Source organism: Nilaparvata lugens, chromosome 14 (assembly GCF_014356525.2).
Source record: "Nilaparvata lugens isolate BPH chromosome 14, ASM1435652v1, whole genome shotgun sequence".
In the NCBI taxonomy this organism is placed as follows: Eukaryota; Metazoa; Arthropoda; class Insecta; order Hemiptera; family Delphacidae; genus Nilaparvata; species Nilaparvata lugens.
In genome coordinates this window covers 16,147,464-16,168,854 of record NC_052517.1, presented here as the reverse complement: position 1 = coordinate 16,168,854, position 21,391 = coordinate 16,147,464, and the positions used below count along the sequence as shown (strand labels likewise).

The following is a 21,391-nucleotide window of genomic DNA, read 5'->3' as shown; positions in this document are numbered from 1 at the left end:
AGTTACCGGGTTGGCATTTCTCTTTAATGTATAAATGTTTAAATGTTTATATGTTGCGCATTTACGGCGAAAGCGGTAATAGATTTCATGAAATTTGACAGCTATGTTCCTTTTTAATGCGCGTCGACGTATATACAAGGTTTTTGGAAATTTTTCATTTCAAGAGTAATATAAAGGAAAAAGGAGCCTCCTTCATACGCCAATATAGAGTTGAAATCAGACTATAGAATTATTCATCATAAATCAGCTGACAAGTGATTACACCAGATGTGTGGAGAAGCCAGTCTATTGCTGTATTCCATAAGTCTATAGTTCCATCAGGTACTTGTGGATGAGAATTCTGCATGAGGTCTACTGTCACAGAACTACTAGTTAAATATTATAATAATTTTTGTATAGGAGCGCTCATCGAATTGCCATCTAGCTGTGTACCCTGGTGTCAATATTTGGAGTAGCAGAGTCTTCGGGGTGAATTACAGCATTTAATTTGGATATTTGTTTAATAATAATGATAAAACAAACATGTTTGTCGAGCATATTTGTCAGTGTGTACACGGCTTATACATAAATACGAAGCTTTGCCTTATTTCAATGAATTCAGTGTTAAGGAAACATAGTCTGCATAGTGTTGGTAAAGTAAATTCGTATGGCTTTGTTGGTGGGGAGTCCCTTGCGGGAAGGTCCCACAGCCTGAATATATAATTAAGCCGTCAATGGGCCTTACGACTGTCATACTTCAGCCGGGACCGACAGTTTAACGTGCCCATCCGATAACACGTTATATGCATAGTGTTGGAACAATGTCCATAACAGATTTTGGCACTCTTGTGAGATTGGTTCATCTACACCTTATTTAAGTTGAATAATTAGTATTAATTTTAATATATTCGAGTGACCTGGCTGGCTCAAGTCTGGTGTCAGAGTTTTCAGGTCGCAAACTGATCGATTTAGGGCCTCTGACATGACCTAACGACTGCTTTTTAGGCAGCCGGGACCGACGGCTTAACGTGTCCATCCAAAACACGGGAGTGGCCCGAGATAGATATCTTGCCCGGGCCGGGATTTGAACCCGTGCCTCTGAATCATAAAGCCAACATTTGAAGTTGATAGTCTCAACCTCAGGCGGGAGGTCTCGTCTTTGATTATTCTCCGAAAATTTTCATGAATGAGGTTGTTTTTTTTATCTCCTTGTTCATAGGTGTAGGACAGTGGGTGCATATTTATCCCCATTCAACGAATATTCTAAGATTGTTGAATGGACTTGAGGCGAGGGTGGATGTGTTTTCTAATGGTCGATCAAGTTTCAAGCGCACTGTGACAAAATCAGAATAACTGGAAATAAAAATGCACTGACACAGTTTTTACACTTCTACTTTGTGTTAGCCCCCTAATTTTCCCTCTATTTCATAGTTTTCATTGTCATCACCCATTACCATCATCATCATCATCCATCATCATCATCATAATAAATATATAATATATATTATGAATATGCATTCATAGGCAAGGTTAAAAAAGTAATTTTTCCTCCACCTACTGTCTAAAGTACTTACTTTACTCCCTGAAAACTGATACTAAAGTGTCACTTTTTCGCTCTCGGTAGTAAAAAACAGAAAAACTCCCTAGGGAGGAAAAGTGACTCCATTTAAATAACATGGGAAGCATCTCTATTTTAAAACTTACATTGTAATAGGTAAGAAAGTCTAAGCTCAGATGAGAAAGCATAAAGAGGTGTCGGATCCTTATAGTGTAAGGACCTCAAGTTCCAAATTTCAAGTCATTCCGTTATTGGGAGATTGGGAGATGAGATATCGTGTACACAGACGCATATACACTCATACACACACACACAACACACACACACACACACAACACACACAACACACACACCCACACACACACCACACACACACACACACACAAACACCACACACACACACACACACACACAACCACAACACACACACACACACACACACACACACACACACACACCACACACACCACACAACACAACACACACACCACACCACACACACACACAAACACACACACACACACACACACAACACACACACACACACACACACACACACACACACACACACACCCGGTTTTTGACAACATTTTTTCCATTTTAGCCGCCATCTTGATTTGCATTGATCGAAATTGTTCGTGTCGGATCCTTATAGTGTAAGGACCTCAAGTTCCAAATTTCAAGTCATTCCGTTGAATAGGAGATGAGATATCGTGTACACAGACGCACATACACTCAACACACAACACACACACCACACACACACACAACAACCACACACACACAACACAACACCAAACACACACCCACAACACACACACACACACACACACACCCACACACACACACACAACACACACACACACACACACACCACACACACACACACACACACCACACACACACACACACACACACACACACACACACACACACACACACACACACACACAACACACACACACACACACACACACACACACACACACATACACACACATATACATACCAATACCAAAAACCACTTCTTCGGACTCAGGGGACCTTGAAACGTATAGAAATGTAGAAATTGGGGTACCTTAATTTTCTTCGGAAAGCATACTTTCCTTACCTATGGTAATAGGGCAAGGTAAGTAAAAATCAGACTATGGAATTATTCATCATAAATCAGCTGACAAGTGATTACACAGATGTGTAGAAGCCAGTCTATTGCTGTATTTCCATAAGGTCTATAGTTTCAATCAGGTATTGTGGATGAGAATTCTGCGTGAGGTCTACTGTTCACAGAACTACAAGTATAATATTTTAATAATTTTGTATAGTAGCGCTAATCGAATTTCCATGTAGCTGTTTACCCTGTTGTCAATATTTGCAGTAGCAGAAGTCTTCGGGGTGATTCACAGCATTTAATTTTGATTTCATATAATAATAATGTTAATGTCCATAAAGATTTGGGCACTCTTGTGAGATTGGTTGATTAATCTACACATGTTTGAGGTTGATAGTCTCAACCTCAGGCGGGAGGTCTCGTCTTTGATTATTCTCCGAAAATTTTCATGAATGAGGTTGATTCTTCTTATCTCCTTGTCCATAGGTGTAGAACAGTGGGTGCATATTTTTCCCCATTCAACGAATATTCTAAGATGTTGAATGGACTTGAGGCGAGGGTGGATGGTTTCTAATGGTCGATCAAGTTTCAAGCGCACTGTGACAAAATCAGAATAACTGGAAATGAAAATGCACTGACACAGTTTTTACACTTACTTTGTGTTAGCCTCCTAATTTTCCCTCTATTGTCATAGTTTCTCATTGTCACTCACCATCACCATCATCATAATAATAAATAATAATATATATTTTGCATATGCATTATAGGTTAAGAAGATAATTTTTCGCCCCACTTGGATGTAATGAGCTGGTTTTCGTGCGTCATATGGAGGCCGAAAATGATTGTTCTCTGACCAGGCCGGTAAAAGTTTACGGCCCTAGGGCTGTAAAATAACTTGAAGTCAGCTGATTCTGATTTGATGTGACGTGTTTACAAAATGGTTTATGAAACGGAATCAGTTTATGCTTATAGTCATTTGGAAGAATAAAAAGTATAAACTCAACCTCTTACATAATTGAACATAATCTTTTAGGTTATTTAGACAAATCAGAATAAAAAATAAAAATACTTGGACAATTTCCTGATATTCAGATTACCGGTACCTCAGATTTGCTAGAGCTATGACCTTCCTGTTTTGCTTTCGGAAGTGCCTAATAAACAATAAATTATTCTCATATTTATATTGTTTATTTTTCTGTGTCGCGAAAAAGAACGTTCTCACCATGGGCAATAATGTATCTCCGGCTATCAATCTTTTCTAGTCCTCGGCCCACGGCCTTGGACTTGAAAACCGATTTCGAGCCAGAAAAGTCTCATTTTCGTCCCTAGGTGCGAAATATACTATTACACGTTAAATACTAATAGAATCTAGTAAGTTGTGGAGCCACTGACAACATGCCTCTTCTCCAGCATCATGAACTTGTGTCAGCCCTTCATGATAGGAGTGTTGTGGACACTCAGATATCAGGTGATTCATTGATTGAATTTGTTCACATTGGCACAGAGGATCAGAGGTGTATCCCCATGCTGTCATCAGCTCAGCACACCTTCCCACCTGCGTCCTGAACCGGTTAAGGCCACACCACTCTAATCATAATTATCATCATCCTCATCTTCTCATTCAAGCTGTTATCATCTCACATCATCATTTCGGGACGATGACAAACTGGGCTGATGACAAAGTGGGCTACCGCCAAAGTTGCACGCCGACAAACTGGGCTGCATTCCTCAGAGTGCAAGTTTGGCAATGCATGCCCAATTTGTCGTCGGCCCACTTTGTCACCAGCCCAGTTTGTCGCGGTCCCATCATTTTATGTATATTTTCAACTTTTCTTTCATTCACTTCTACTTTTTAATATCATTTATACTTTTTTCCAAGTTGTTTTCTCTCAAGTAGTTTCTTTTTAAGTAGGTACTTTTTCTAATGTTAGTTTGGTAAATTTTGTTTTGAATATGAATTGTCTTATTGTGATGTTGAGGCAGCATGTTTGGGATTAACCTGTTGCTTCGATTTCGAAATGAATAAAATAAATAATATTAAGTAACCTTGCTGACTCAGTTCTGGTATCTGAGTTTTCAGTTCGCACTGATATTATATTGTAGAAATTCCTCATTTTCTTCCAATGTTCAGACCTGCATTTTATTGATATTCTCTCAATTTAATCAGTTCCCCAGAACTATCGAATCCAGTCTGTTATCCAGAACCAATATTATCTAATATCGGGGACCGAGCTTCGGTCTGGAGTACAAAAGCATAAAAAATTTATTACGAAAGAATAAATTGTAATAACATTCATACAGAAATGTTCTATCTAATCACAGTGAATTGAGATTAATTCCCAGAAGAATGCGAAAATTTCCCTCACAAAGGCCCAGTTGCACAAAAACCGGTCAAATTTTAATCCTGATTTACTTTACTTGAACCAAATCAGAGAAGACCATTTCAAAAAGATGGATCAACTGGAATAAATCAGGATTGAAAATATCCTGGCTTTTTTGCAACCGGCACTAAGTACCTGATTGAATGATTACAAAAGTTCAACAGCTGAGTCATAATTTTGACACAGTCCCACACACATGAACTACTACCTCCGTAAACGAAGCCGTAGAACTCGCTCACTCACTTCTATCACCAACAGATGACGAAATATTTATTATCATCTGTTTTTCCAAGGATGAATAATAATTATCCTTTTAATGTCCTTCAGCGAGTTTCCTCAGGGATGAGACCTAGTGCAATCGAATCTTTATACTATAAACCTACTATGTTCTGAATTTAGTGAGAATCGTTAGAGCCGTTCTCGAGATCCGGTGAAATACAAACATCTAAACATCTAGACATCTAAACATCCAAAAATCTAAACATTTAAACAGAAGTTGCTCGTTTAATAGTATAGGATAGAGAGGAAATCCAGTTGAAAAAATTGCTGTTTCCACTCCACTGTCATTATAACGTGATCCTCACCATGGAAGCAATTCGGATGATTGGAGTTCTATTGTACTATTGGATGTCTGGGGAATTCATAAAGAAATATTCATTTCAAAGATTAATATTTTCTATTTTTTTGTTTCAGGTATGAGACCAGTAGTGACAACCATCACCACCTCCTCAGCTCTGGCTTCCAGTCACATCTCCTCCTCCAAGCCTCCTCACAACTCCTCCTCAGTGACAGTTACCGCTAACAGCAAATCACCTCCTTCTCCTCCCAACTGTAGAGGAGTGGAAGGAGGAGGAGGAGGAAGAGGAGTAGGTGGTGGAGGAGGCGGACATTCTCCTCCTCACCAATCACATCCCAACCACTCGACAGCTGCCTCCTCAGTGAGGAGGGCGAACAGTCCAGAAACGGCCAATCCTGCCGATCCTATAACTGAGGTTAGTGCAAGATTTTAACATCATTTTTTGGATGTTTGGAATGGATGATAGAATGAATCCTTTTATATGCCACAAAACAATACAAAAAAGCTTTACAAAAATAAATATAAGCTACTGCACCAAACTAAAATACATACATGAAAATTAAGGAAATGTTAATTAATTTATTTAATTAGAAATAATGACAATTATAATATACTTATTATATTGAGGAAAAGGATGAATGAATGGATAAATTTATTTATTCACCTAAAACAAAATACAAAAAAGCTTCACAAAAAATTGATATAAGCTACTGCAGTAAACTAAAATACATACATAAAATCAAGAAAATATTAATTTATTTAATTAGAAATAATCACGGAATGGTATCCTTGTTTATAATATTATAGATGATAATTATTAAATGAAGATTCAATTCTAATTATTTGTAATTTCAATTTATTTGTAAAATAGCATAATATTATAATCTAGAATATTTCTTTGTAAGTTTTTATTTTGTATTTTGTTTTTATGGGCAATAAAGATGTTAAAAAAAAATCATCAAACTAACAATAACTATAATTATTATGTCCCCATGAATACAGTGGTACTGTGTTATCGGATGGGCTCGTTGAACTGTCGGTTCCGGCTGGAGTGGAGTGGTAAAGGTCATTTTGGTCGTAGCGTTGCTTGAAATTCCTTGTTTTGAGAGACGTAGCTGACATAAAGAGCTACAACTGAATTATTCATATTGAATTAGATATTTGGTTTATTTCATATTGACTATTTTTGTGTAACCAGGTGCCCAGCATGGAGATGTCTGGGTGCGGAGGGCTCTCCTCCTTAATGACGCCTCAGACATCCTCAATAAGTTTACTTATCAATAACTTATTCTATATAGAGTGAGTCATATCATAGAGAAACAATAGCGTAAGTAGATATCCCATGGTATAGGGCGTTTATGTCGCAACTTTTACTGTTATCTCAAGCCGATTACTGTCGATTATTGTAGATTTTTACTGTTTTGTTGGGGTGAGAATATATGAACGACACAATATGAGAGACTGCCAGCGTCACATAGCTTCATGGGAAAGAACTATACCTGGACTATCGGCTTGAGATAACAGAAGAGTTACGACATAAACAACCTATACCATGGGATATCTACTTATGCTATTGTTTCTCTATGGTCATTTGTATGGAAACCCTTCAATAAGTTGGATACTGTTGTAGATATAATACTGTAACTTTCAGGATAAGTTATTGGTAGAATACTCCACCTTTCGACTTACAACTGAATTTCAACCCCTCATAAGGAGGTGACTTATGGGTTGCAAATAAAAATATTTTTAATGTAGAAGATGGAGAAGATGGAATTTCACCCACTGTGTGAAATTACATCATTCTAAAAGAATTTTACATTATTCATTTAGAATTTACATCATTCTAAAGACATTTTTAGAACAATGAAGATGACATCAATAAGAAAGTTCTATGATGCTTGTATCCAAAATGGCAGCTGTTAGAAGTTTTAGTTTATACTTGTACTAGCCATCGGGCTCGCTTCGCTCGCCATATCCGTCTGGCCAGGGAGCTCCGCCCCCTGGACCACCAACTGGATCGTCCAAGAACGAGATCAGCGGGCTCGCTTCGCTCGCCTGCATTTTTCATTTGAGCATGCTTCATTCCATCAGAAAGTCAAAGTACTGAGAAAACGCAGAAAAGCTGAGAAAACGCTGATTTTGGGCGTATCTTTGATGGAATATTTAAGTCACCTCATCACAAAATTTTTAGACCCTAGCTAAACCTCTGTACCAAATTTGAAAGTTTGAACATTTTCTATCTTGATGAAAGAACTGAGAAAACGCAAAAAACCGCTGATTTTGGGCGTATCTTTGACGTTATTTCAAATACCTTCAAACACAACATTATTACACCCCAGCTGAGCTACTGTAGTAAATTTGAACATTTTCTGTTTATTTGTTCTCGATAAAGCTGAGAAAGCGCAAAAACCCACGGGAAAAACACAGATTTTGGGCGTATCTTTGACATTATTGCAAAATCCTTCTAACACAACATTATTACACCCCAGCTGAGCTACTGTAGTAAATTTGAACATTTTCTGTTCACTTGTTCTTGATAGAGCTGAGAAAACGTTGAAAAAACGCAGATTTTGGGCGAATCTTTGGAAATTTTTCCAAATCCGTTCTTAGTGCGCCTCTAAAGGGCCAACTCAGCTACCAAATTTGAACGTTTTTGGTCCGGTAGATTCTTAGTTCTGCGAGTGAGTGAGTGAGTCAGTCAGTGAGTGAGTGCCATTTCGCTTTTATATATTACTTGTATTGTATAAATTTCTAAAAATTTTAACCACAAACCCTAAGCCACCCCCTTATGAGAGGTTGAAATCCAGTTGTACGTTAAAAGGTGGAGTATTTGACCAATAACTTTTCCTGGAAGTTGCAGTATTATATCTACAACAGTCTCCAGCTTATTGAAGGGTTCCCAGACATATGACTTGACTCTAAATAACTTGTTCGATTAGTTTTATTGGATGAATTAGTAACTTATCCCAGCTCGGTGCACCGAGCTTCGCTCGTTATTCATTTATTGATTAACAGACCACAATTTTTCAAAATGATTGGGGAAGGACAAACAGGCACAGCCCAAAACTGTTTCTCCTCCGAATTTCGATTTATACACTATAAATGGTCCAAAAGTAGGTTATGTTTCATACACTTGAATTCAGGTTCCATTTTCTGTTCAATCATTTGAAAACAGAAAAGTTCTAATTTGGATTGTTTACAAACCAAATTGAATAACAAAATAACACCCACTAATCACTTGGAATTGTCAAATAATGATCAACTTGGAAATTATGATATACTCCAGTTCAGGAGGATTATCATGTCATGTCAACAAATCAGATTATGTTGATCGAATCGATTGAAAATTGTCTAGCAAGATAAAATTTCTTGCTGATTGATTACGATTACACAGCTGGAAATAATTCTGTCTCTCTCCCACAGAGGCACACGCATCTTCTGATATCGATAGACGACGAAATTATCATCTGTTTTCCAAGGATGAATTATACTTCAAATGTCATTCAGGGTATTTTCCAAAGAATGAGACCTAGTGCAATCGAATCTTTATATCATAAACCTATTATGCTCCAAATTTCGTGAAAATCGTTAGAGCCGTTTTCGAGATCTGTAGAACATAAATAACCATATATGAAAATAGCCAGATATAGGAATAACCAGATATAAAAATAACTAGATATAAAAATAACCAGATATAAGAATAGCCAGATATAAAAATACCAGATATATAGATACAGAAATTGCTCGCTTAATATAATAGAATTGAATGAATTAACTTATCCCATATAATTTGCTCAATTACAGATGGAATTAAATAGAGAATGCATTTATTCAAATGCTAATAAATATATAATTATTATTTAACGAAAATCCTAAATAAGTGCTGCAAATCACCCCGAAGACCTCTGCTACAGACATTGACAACAGGGTTAACAGCTAGATGGAAATTCGATGAGAACTACTATCCAAAAATTAGCATTTGAATAAATGCATTCTCTATTTAATTCCATCTGTAACTGGTTGGCCGCTATGGCTTTGTATAAAATGAGCGCTGCTATCCAGAGATTGTCAGTTTGGTGTAAGGGTAAGCATTCCTGACTGGCAATTGGGAGGTACCGGGTTCGATTCCCAGGCTGGCAACTAATTTTTGGATAGTACTTCTCATCGAAATTCCATCCAGCTGTTAACCCTGTTGTCAATGTCTGCAGTAGCAGAGGTCTTCGGGGTGATTTGCAGTATTTATTTAGGATTTTCGTTAAATAATAATTATTTGTTCAATTGTTGTGTGAGCAGGCGCCCAGCATGGCGATGGCACGGGCCGGCTGGGTGCTGAGGGCTCTGCTGCTGAACGACGCGTCAGGCATCCTGAGGGACAGGAAGTCGGTTGGAGGGCGTCTGGTGGTGCGGAGATGCGCGAGTGGCAGTGAACTGGTGGACTGGCTCATGGGTCTGGCTCCGGTGCAGGTGGACAGCAGGCAGCTGGCTACTGGCATGTGGCAGGCTCTCCTCGAGGAAGGTGTCATTTCACATGGTGAGTAGGTTGAATGAAAGTCATTTCACATGGTGAGTAGGTTGAATGAAAGTCATTTCACATGGTGAGTAGGTTGAATGAAAGTCATTTCACATGGTGAGTAGGTTGAATGAAAGTCATTTCACATGGTGAGTAGGTAGAATGAAATTTGGTTTTCAAAGTAAAACAGATAAAGGACAGGTATAGAAGAGGAGAAGAAGAAGGAGGAGAAGGATTAATCTGGTGAAGTAGAATGAAGAGAGGGAGGAGAAGGAGAGGGAAAGCCAGTGTTTCTGCTGAAAGAAGGCGTCATATATAGCATGGTCAGTAGCTGTACCATCAGGTTAAGATATTAATAACTGGCGCTTCGCGCTTGGCACCCTTATTAGTGTAGAATAGCAGCCTCCGCGCTTTGCGCTCCATTCAAGGAAGTGATGATGAGTGAGGAGGGGAGGAGTTGAGAGGGAGAAGAATGAGAATGAGGAGTTTGGTGTTTTGAAGGAGGAGGAGGAAGAGGAGAAGAGGTGAGCGAAGTAGGATGAGGAGAAGGTGGAGGGAGACGATGAGTAGAAGAAGGTTGAGGTGAAGGTGGAGGAGGAGGAGGTGGTTGAGATAAAGGAGGAGGAGGAGGTGGATGACGAGGAAAGAGATTGATGATAATGAAAGAGAGGTTGATGATGATGATGATGATGAGGCTTGGTCCCCAATCCGGTAGGCTAACCGCTCCCATGAGAGGCTGTAGAGGTTCCAATAGGAGGAGGAGGTGGAGAAAAGAAAGAAGCAGGAGAAGGAGAAAAATAACGATGTGAAGGAGAAGTAAGGAGAGTGTGGATGAATGAGGAGAAGAAGGAGAAATAGGGGAGGAAAAACTATAATAATTTTGTTATCAATACAATCTGTTAATTTCAAATAGGTGATGATATATTTTGCATAATTAGTGTTAGTTCAAAAAATTGAAAACTGACTAATGAGGCTATTTTTCGTGTTTTCCAGCAACAACGGACCACGCCTTCAAGGACAAATGTCTGCTGTACAACTTCTTCCAAGACCGGGAGGGCTCCACGACGATCCCCACAGCCCAGGATGTGGCTGAAGCCGAGGAACACCTGGAGGAGAGTATAGTCGAGCTGGTTCATAGAGCACCCGATGCCGTGCTCAGGATGATACTGAGAAAACCGTGAGTGAACTATACTGAGGTCGACGTTATAATGGCAGTATTTGATCAACATTGGTGTGCTATCCTTGTCTATCATTTGACAAAGCAGATAGAGCTATCCTCTTCTACCTCTGCAACGGTGCCAGATTTGTTTTGAACGATGTGAAATATAATTAACTAACAAAATATACAATCTCAAATTTAAAAATCGATGACTAAATCATTGAAAAAATATTTCCTTCACGAATATAATAAAATAAATTATTTTCAATAAGAATAAACAGTCAATATTACATTATATATACCAGTATTAGTTATTATCCATAGTAGGCAGTGACAAGGCAGAGAATCGGCAATGCTGTTATTCTATTCTCCTACACTGTCATTATAAGATTCCTACCTCACTATGAGATTCTATTCTTAGTAGAATGAAATCAATATTATGATAGTAAAGTGGAATTACTCGATAGAGCTTCCGATTCTGTACTCAATATCATACCACAGATTCTCGACGATAACCGAGGTCGGTTCCCGAGCTCGGGATTTAGCTAAGTTCTGGACTTTGAACAGCTGGAGTCAGAAAATTTGGCTTTTCAAAACAGGGCGTAGTCGCAGTAAACACTTGCAGCAAAATAAATCTTCTTTTCCTACAGATACCTTGAAAAGTGACCATTTCTGCACTGATTGCAGGCCGCAAAGAATCACTTTTCCGCACTCGTGCGCAAAGTGAGTACTTTGCGTACTCCAGATTTGCAGCATGACAACGCAAAATAGTTAGTAGGTTATATGGAGCATCAGTGCAGGAAAATCAAAATTAAGTTGGTATCAATCATAGTGAGGCCCACGTTATAATGGCAGTGGAGAACAGCGTTGTCTTGTCATTATGTGCCTTGATTATAGTCATTTCAATGCTTACATAACATAAAATCCCTTCTAGCAGTCACATAAATTTTCAATTGAATTACTAATCATTATAATTCAATTATTATTATTCAATTTTAAATTAATTAAGGTTTTTATTAATAATAAAATTACACAGAAGAACATTTGATGATTTCAGGGAATTTTACCCATAATTACCCACTTTTCATATTCAATGGTAACTGTAGGAAAAATTTAATGTGAAATACGTGCGCAAAGCTCGTTTGCTGCACTCAGAAACCATTCCAGTAAACGTTTCTTTTGGTGCAGCAAACTGTCACTTTGCGCACTAGTTGCACAAATAACTATTTTCTCATTTCTATAATTAGAAATTTTTCCTTGAGGAAGTGAAAATTCCTAGATAATTCAAAATATCTGAAACTTTACACTATTTCCTCTTTATTCTATTTTGTGTTCAATCTTTTAGTTTTTTTGATTTTTTTCTTAGTTTTTTTAACTTGAATGTGGACTACGACTACGCCTCGTTTTGGGAAGCCAATTTTCTGACTTCAGCTGTTTAAAGGCTAGAGCCTTAAAATTCACGTTATAAAGTTAGTGAAAATAACAGGACAGCAATGTTGTTCGTTTTCCATTTCCGCCGCCTTCTTTATTAGAAAACTGTGATCAACGTCATTGTGATATATATTATCCAATCTGGCATATCAATTTTATTGTTGATTCTTGTCGATGGTAAATTAGTATTCACTAAGATTATATCTTTTCATGATTCAATAAACTTTGAACATCAAGATAAACTTCGATAATAATAGTCAATGTCATTATATTTTTTCGTAGCCAACTGAATATTTGGCAACAGTGCAGAGTTTGAAGAGGATAAGCTAGCTGCTTAGTCTAATGACAGACAAGGACAGCAAGCCAATGTTAATTGAGTGCTGATTCTAAAACTTGAATCCTACATAAGTCTAAAACTCTATACATAAATCTATTCAAGAGAGAAAGGTTTTCAATTTCTTAACTTATTGATCATCATAGCCAGAATGGTTGCCAACATCTGGAACGGATAGGTATTAAAAGAAGAAGAAGAACTTATTGAGAGGCAGTCCTCAAGAGCAATTTGAAGTTTTAGGAACAGATTGGCTATTTCACTTGGAATATCTTTACTTATTGAAATTGTGTTTTTCATTCCAGGAGTCATGATAGGACTGCTGAAGAGCTGGAGACAATCTACGATGAATTAATGCAGCTGAAGCCTTTACTTCATTTTTCAATTCCGTCAAAAGAGAATTAGCCAGCGTGGTTATGTTTGAAGCACATAATAACAAATCAGGAAGTGTTCGTAAGTACACTATTCTCTACCTTCTCATTTGTTTTTCTTCTCTGTTCCTCCTTCCTCTCCTCCTCATCCTTATCCTCCTTCTCCTCCTCCTCCTCGCATCACATTTCAAATCGAATCAAATCAAATCTTCATTTGTCTCAGAAACTTTGACAAAAACAATGTCAATAAAACCAATAACAAAAATAGTTATAAAAGAAAAAAAGTAGAATACAATATAAAATTAAAAATGAATAAAAATACTATCAATAGGATTCGATTATGCTTTCAGATTAGGTAGGATCATTAGTAAATGAGAAACTGCAAAGTCTCTCACAGATAACATTGATGCTCCTTATTTAGGAATTTTGACAGTTTGAAGTGAATCTCAACATCATAAAATGATTAATTCTATTTGGTAGGACCTTCCAGTGAGAGATTCCCCAGAAAAATGTTATATATATTATATATATATAGATAATAATAATAATATAATTATAATATATATATATATTATATATGAATTAAAACAGGAGACATAAGACATAAATAGATTGAAAACACTTAAAAACTTACATTAGAAATGGGGGAAATTTCGGGAACTTAGTTCCCTTCTCAACCAAGCAGACTGCAGTTTGAAATTCAATGGTTGTGTGACCACAGAGTACGCACAGAGAGTCAATTGTAGAGACCACAGATAACGTGGTGCAGACGGATATAGAGAAAAAGGAAACAGATTCAGGGGACATTATGGGGATTTAGGGTGCGTTTTTAAGATTTGAGTGGGTTATGAATAAGGAAAGGTGTAGCTTATGAATTGATAGAAAAGAGCAGATTTAAAATTAGAAATAAAAAATTTCTTTCTCTTCCCAACCATATCTCAGAATTCGATTTTGACTAATAGTTTCCTAGTTATCAACTTTTTTCAAAAATATCGAAAAATTGATATATCTCGAAAACTAAGGTCGATATAAGAAAATTTCACTGGACATTTTGTGTTGCAAATTCAATGTTAAATCCATGGTCTTTGGCTGTTACACCTTTCGTGGGACACCCTGTATATATACGAATATTTTTATTTGATGTTTTTGAACTTAATTTTGAAAAATCTGATTTCATCCCAATTCTCTTCTGCAGTATTCCAACAAGGAGACGAAGGAAGATCGTGGTACATTATTTTGAAGGGTTCTGTGGACGTTGTTACACATTCGAAAGGCAACGTGGATGTTATATCAGAAGGGGAGGACTTCGGGAAACTAGCCTTAATTAATGATACGCCAAGGTATGTCATGATTTTAATAATTCTAATCAATTATGAGGATTTTTATACTTTTCACTAATCATAGATCCAGTCACTATAGTGAAATCCACATTATAATGACAGTGGAGAAAGATAAGAGAACAACGTTGCCGATCCACACTATCTTGTCAATGCCTTCTATACAAGGTAGGAGATACAGGTTTATTAATGTAATATCAACTGTTCATTCTCGTTTAAGATAATCAATTATATTTTATTGACCAAGAAATTATATTTTTCAATAATTTAATAATGAATTTTCATAATTGAGAAGAAATATTTTGTTAATTAATTATTTATTCTACATTGTTAAATGCCGATCTGGCAACAGAGCAAAGCGAGAAAGAGATAGCGCTATCCGCTTTGTTGAATGATAGACAAGGATAGCAATACCATTGCTAATCAAACACTGCCATTATAACGTGGACCTCACTATAGAGAAAGCTTGGACTCCATGAAGGAGCTACAGTTTCAACCTTTTTCTGGTGAAAAAAGAGAGAACAATAGCCTACTTATCTTCTATAATATAATTAATAGGAAATAGTGTAATAAAAATGGAAGAATTATTGGCTTTTCCTACAGATACCTTGAAAAGTGACCATTTGTGCACTGATTGCAGGCCGCAAAGAATCACTTTTCCGCACTCGTGCGCAAAGTGAGTACTTGCGTACTCCAGATTTGCAGCATGACAACGCAAAATAGTTAGTAGGTTATATGGAGCATCAGTGCAGGAAAATCAAAATTAAGTTGGTATCACTCATAGTGAGGCCCACGTTATAAAGGCAGTGGAGAACAGCGTTGTCTTGTCATTATGTGCCTTGATTATAGTCATTTCAATGCTTACATAACATAAACCCCCTTTAAACAGTCACATAAATTTTCAATTGAATTACTAATCATAATAATTCAATTTTAAATAAATTAAGGTTTCTATTAATAATAAAATTACACAGAAGAACATTTGATGGATTTCAGGGAATTTTACCCATAATTACCCACTTTTCATATTCAATGGTAACTGTAGGAAAATTTAATGTGAAATACGTGCACAAAGTTCGTTTGCTGCACTCATAAAACCATTCCAGTAAACGTTTCTTTTGGTGCAGCAAACTGTCACTTTGCGCACTAGTTGCACAAATAAATATTTTCTCATTTCTATAATTAGAAAAGTTTTTCCTTGACGAAGTGAAAATTCCTAGATAATTCAAAATATCTGAAACTTTACACTATTTTCTCTTTATTCTATTTTGTGTTCAATCTTTTAGTTTTTTCGAATTTTTTTTTTTTGTTTTTTTTAACTTGAATGTGGACTACGACTATGCCCCGTTTTGGGAAGCCAATTTTCTGACTTCAGCTGTTTAAAGGCTAGAGCCAAAATTCACGTTATAAAGTTAGTGAAAATAACAGGACAGCAATGTTGTTCGTTTTCCATTTCCGCCGCCTTCTTTATTAGAAAACTGTGATCAACGTCATTGTGATTATCATCTAATCTGGCATATCAATTTTATTGTTGATTCTTGTCGATGGTGAATTAGTATTTACTAAGATTATATCTTTTCATGATTCAATAAACTTTGAACATCAAGATAAACTTTGATAATAATAGTCAATGTCATAATATCTTTTCGTAGCCAACTAAATATTTGGCAACGGTGCAGAGTTTGAAGAGGATAAGCTAGCTGCTTAGTCTAATGACAGACAAGGACAGCAAGCTAATGTTAATTGAGTGCTGATACTAGAACTTGAATCCCTCTATACATAGATTTATTCGAAAGAGAAAGGTTTTCAATTTCTTAACTTATTGATCATCATAGCCAGAACGGTTGCCAACATCCGGAACGGATAGGTACCAAAAGAAGAAGAAGAACTTATTGAGAGGCAGTCCTCAAGAGCAATTTGAAGTTTTAGGAACAGATTGGCTATTTCACTTGGAATATCTTTACTTATTGAAATTGTGTTTTTCATTCCAGGAGTCATGATAGGACTGCTGAAGAGCTGGAGACAATCTACGATGAATTAATGCAGCTGAAGCCTTTACTTCATTTTTCAAATTCCGTCAAAAGAGAATTAGCCAGCGTGGTTATGTTTGAAGCGCATAATAACAAATCAGGAAGTGTTCGTAAGTATACTATTCTCTACCTTCTCATTTGTTTTTCTTCTTCTGTTCCTCCTTCCTCTCCTCCTCATCCTTATCCTCCTTCTCCTCCTCCTCCTCCTCCTCCTCCTCCTCCTCCTCCTCCTCCTCCTCCTCGCATCACATTTCAAATCGGATCAAATCAAATCTCCATTTGTATCAAAAACTGCGACAAAAACAATGACAAAATAGTTATAAAAGAAAAAAGTAGAATACAATATAAAATGAAAAATGAATAAAAATACCATTAAATAGGATTCAATATGCTTTCAGACTAGGTAGGATCATAGTAAATTAGAAACTGCAAAGTATTTTATTCTCTTTGGTTGGACCTTCCAGTGAGAGATTCCCCAGAAAAATGTACATATACGAATATTTATTGTATTTGAATTCTATTTTGGAAAATCTGATTTCATCCCAATTCTCTTTTGCAGTATTCCAACAAGGAGACGAAGGAAGGTCGTGGTACATTATTTTGAAGGGTTCTGTGGACGTTGTTACACATTCGAAAGGCAACGTGGATGTTATATCAGAAGGGGAGGACTTCGGGAAACTAGCCTTAATTAATGATACGCCAAGGTATGTCATGACTTTAATGTTTCTAATCAATTATAAGGATTTTTATAATTTTCACTAATCATAGATCCAGTCACTATAGTGAAATCCACATTATAATGACAGTGGAGAAAGATAAGAGAACAACGTTGCCGATCCTCACTATCTTGTCAATGCCTTCTATACAAGGTAGGTGATACAGGTTTATTAATGTAATATCAACTGTTCATTCTCTTTTAAAATAATCAATTATATTTTATTGACCAAGAAACTATATTTTTCAATAATTTTCATAATTAAGAAGAAATATTTTGTTAATTAATTAATTATTCTACATTGTTAAATGCCGATCTGGCAACAGAGCAAAGCGAGAAAGAGATAGCGCTATCCGCTTTGTTGAATGATAGACAAGGATAGCAATACCATTGCTAATCAAACACTGCCATTATAACGTGGACCTCACTATAGAGAAAGCTTGGACTCCATGAAGGAGCTACAATTTCAACCTTTTTCTGGTGAAAAAAGAGAGAACAACTAGCCTACTTATCTTCTATAATATAATTAATAGGAAATAGTGTAATAAAAATGGAAGAATTATTGGCTTATCCATGTACGGGATAGGAAAATAACGAATGACGCATCATTACGTCTCAACTACTCAACCGATTAACTTGAGATTTTGAATATTTATTTATATTTTTCACAAAGAATGTAGATCCCCAATTCACCAAGGATGGTTATAGGCCTATTTTTAATTCTTCCAGATTCCAGTACCGTACGGCAAATTTCAGTTTGTCAAGTTTTCAACTAGACCATAGCGGAGCATGGGTTACCTGCTAGTAAACGATATAATGGAAAGAAAGAATCGGCTTATACATGTACGGGATAGGAAATCTGTTATAAATAAATAGTTATTTCTGAAAAACTTCCTCTCTTTCACCACCAACTTATCTTTCGAAACAAAAAAGTTTCCAGCATGTCAAAAATTTCATGTTTTCTTCTCGAAATGTCTCGACATTGACGAACATAATAATTAATTAAAAAATATCTATCGGTCGGATAAAAATGATCCAGACACCAATAGAAAGGAGACAGTCTCATTTATTCCCGTTCATTTGATATAAAATTACTACGCATTACGACGCTACATGTTTCTGAGAGAAGTGATATTCAAAAGAAAAACAAATCTTCGCGATGTTTCCAATTTTATCATAAAAATAAAATCTCATTTTAATCTTTGAACCCTGAAACTTTTTTAGCACTACTTGGATATCGGGGATGATATTCTACATCCAATTCTGACGTTGAATTGGAAATTTGCAATTTTACACGATTTGGCAACCCTGTAACTTCTTAGGATGGAGGGCCAAGTCTCAACTTGTTTTACACAAACTATATATCTGTATCTTACCGTTTCTGTGAAAATACAGGTATAATCAGCTGATTAAAAGTGAATTGCTCATGTTAGCGGCGCGTATATCTGTACGCACCTTTAGTCATTTCTTTAATCAATCTCTCATTCCTATTTCCAGAGCAGCGACAATAATCTTAAGGGAGGACATTTGTCATTTCTTGAGAGTGGACAAGGAGAATTTCAACAGGATCATGAGGGACGTGGAAGCCAATACTGTCACCTTCAAGGAGCATGGGAAGGATGTCCTTATTTTAGAACGGATTCCGAATAACAACAGAAATCAACCCAAGTAAGTTGGAATTTTTTTGTAATTCTATCAAATTATTAATCAAATTTTTGTGTTCAAGTGGGTTTAAGAATCGGCTCAATCTGTTTCTCCAAGTCTAGGCTACCTTCATGATTTATTATGAAAATGTTTTATCATAGAGAAACAATAGCATAAGTGGATATCCCATGGTATAGGACGTTTATGTCGCAACTTTTACTGTTATCTCAAGCTGATAGTCCACGTAGTTCTTTCCCGTGAAACTGTGTGATGCTGGTAGTCTCTCATATTGTTCCGTTCTTACACTCTCATCCCAACAAAACAGTAAAAATCTACAATATTCAACAGTAATCGGCTTGAGATAACAGTAAAAGTTGCGACATAAACGCCCTATACCATGAGATATCTACCTATGCTTTTGTTTCTCTATTGTTTCTCTATGGTTTTATTGAACAATTCAAAATTAAAAAGTATTTTGTTTCAACATCGAATATTTCTGGAACCTTTATTCAAGACAAGTTCATTGGACAATATTAAATTGATGGAGCGAAATGGTGGGGTAATTTTTATGCATCCTCTATCTCTCAACCACAATTCTTTACTTCTCATCAAGTATTAATTATCTATCAATAATATAATGAATGGAGGAATTGGCTTTCACACGTTCGAGATAGATAACTCAAGAATTCGCTCAATCACGTTTGATATACTGGAGTGATTAACTAGAAAGTTTTCATATTGATTCTTGGTTTACCGAGGATGGTTATAGGCCTATTTGAAGTTCTTCAAGAGTTCAGTGATTGAAGTTTTCAGTTTGGCAATGACCCTGACGGAGCACGGGTTACCTGCTAGTCTAGAATAAATATAAAAGTAAGTGTTTTTCAAATATTTACAAGTAACACAGTGTCAGAACTACAACAGAGTTATAAATATAACGTTTCATACAGAGTTTGGCGGTCAAGTGTGTTGAAATAAAGTTACGCACTTATTTTTGAACAAAAAACAACATTCTTTATTCTAGTATAAATATAAATAATGTCGCAATCCCATAATCCCATTGATTAGATAAGAAAGAATTATAGTAGAATTGATCATGTCAGAAAATGGGTTTGAAATATCTCCAACCAGCAAATGATTTATCAACAACGCTCGCTATAAATTCATAAGTTTATACCAACCAATCTACGGAGTCACTCGGAGGAAACCCTTTACGGTTAGGCTTTTAAAGTTACGCGATCAGAGATTTGAATCACAAATCAAATAAATTTGTTTCAATAAATTAGAATCAACTGATTAATAGCGATAAAAAAAGCCTATGTCCATCTTCGGTAAATGCAGGATATTTATGCAAAATTTCGAGTTATTCAGTTTAGTAGTTCAGATGTGATGATGCATCAATCGTGAATTCCCTATCCTGTACATGTGTAAGCCAATTCTATTTTTCTCTTCTTCAGCGCTACATCCCAATATGAGCTTTGGCCGCCTCAACTACAGCTCTCCACATTTCTATCTCCTCAGTCATTTGTCTCCATCCATAGGTAGAGAGTTAGTGGGGAGGATATTTATAATATTCTTTCCGAAGAATGGACATTGATATGTCCAAAGCTCCGCCAATTATGTAGATGCATAACAATATAATTATCTATAGTTGTTATATTACAAATTGTTTTTTCATATCATATACAGTTCAATAATTATTTTCTTAGTCTATATTATGTAAATTAATCTATAATTTTGCTGTATTGTAAGCTATTGTATATAAGTGTATAAGCCAGTATATATTCTAATCTACATAAATAAAGTACTCAATCAATCAATCCTCTACATCCCATTTTTTGAAGACATATCTCATACTTGATCCTCCCACCTTATTCTCGGTCTTCTTTTCTTCATTATATCATGGATTATTGTAGTCAATAATTGTCTGGTTTGTTTTGCAGAATGTGCAGATTCCTAGTGGTGGCAGGTACACCGCAGAAGATGCTGGAGCACTTGCTGGAAACACGAGTGATGGTGGGAGCTGCCAGCGGAGGGAGAGAGCCAGTCAACGATCCATGTCTTGACGACTTCTTTCTCACTCACATCGTCTACATGCCTACTAGGCAGCTGGTTACCGAGCTCACTAAACAATATCCTTTTTTATTCCAATTAATTCATAAATCAAATTCTATGAGTTACATTATGATTAACAAGTTTTCAATTTTGCAATAGGAACATTTTAAAATATCAAGTTGGATCAGGCGATCGCCCTCCAACCCTC

General features: G+C 36.4%; 1 protein-coding gene across 1 annotated transcript in view; it reads left to right on the top strand.

Annotated features, from left to right (window-relative positions):
* Positions 1–21,391, top strand: part of LOC111055288 (rap guanine nucleotide exchange factor 4) — a 384,485-nt gene that overhangs the window by 343,007 nt on the left and 20,087 nt on the right. Inside the window, exons 7-13 of the mRNA XM_039440978.1 lie at positions 5,720–6,018; positions 9,897–10,134; positions 11,107–11,290; positions 16,734–16,882; positions 17,332–17,476; positions 18,985–19,155; positions 21,072–21,260. Of these exons, the coding sequence (XP_039296912.1) occupies positions 5,720–6,018; positions 9,897–10,134; positions 11,107–11,290; positions 16,734–16,882; positions 17,332–17,476; positions 18,985–19,155; positions 21,072–21,260 (1,375 nt within the window). The remainder of the gene's footprint in view (positions 1–5,719; positions 6,019–9,896; positions 10,135–11,106; positions 11,291–16,733; positions 16,883–17,331; positions 17,477–18,984; positions 19,156–21,071; positions 21,261–21,391) is intronic.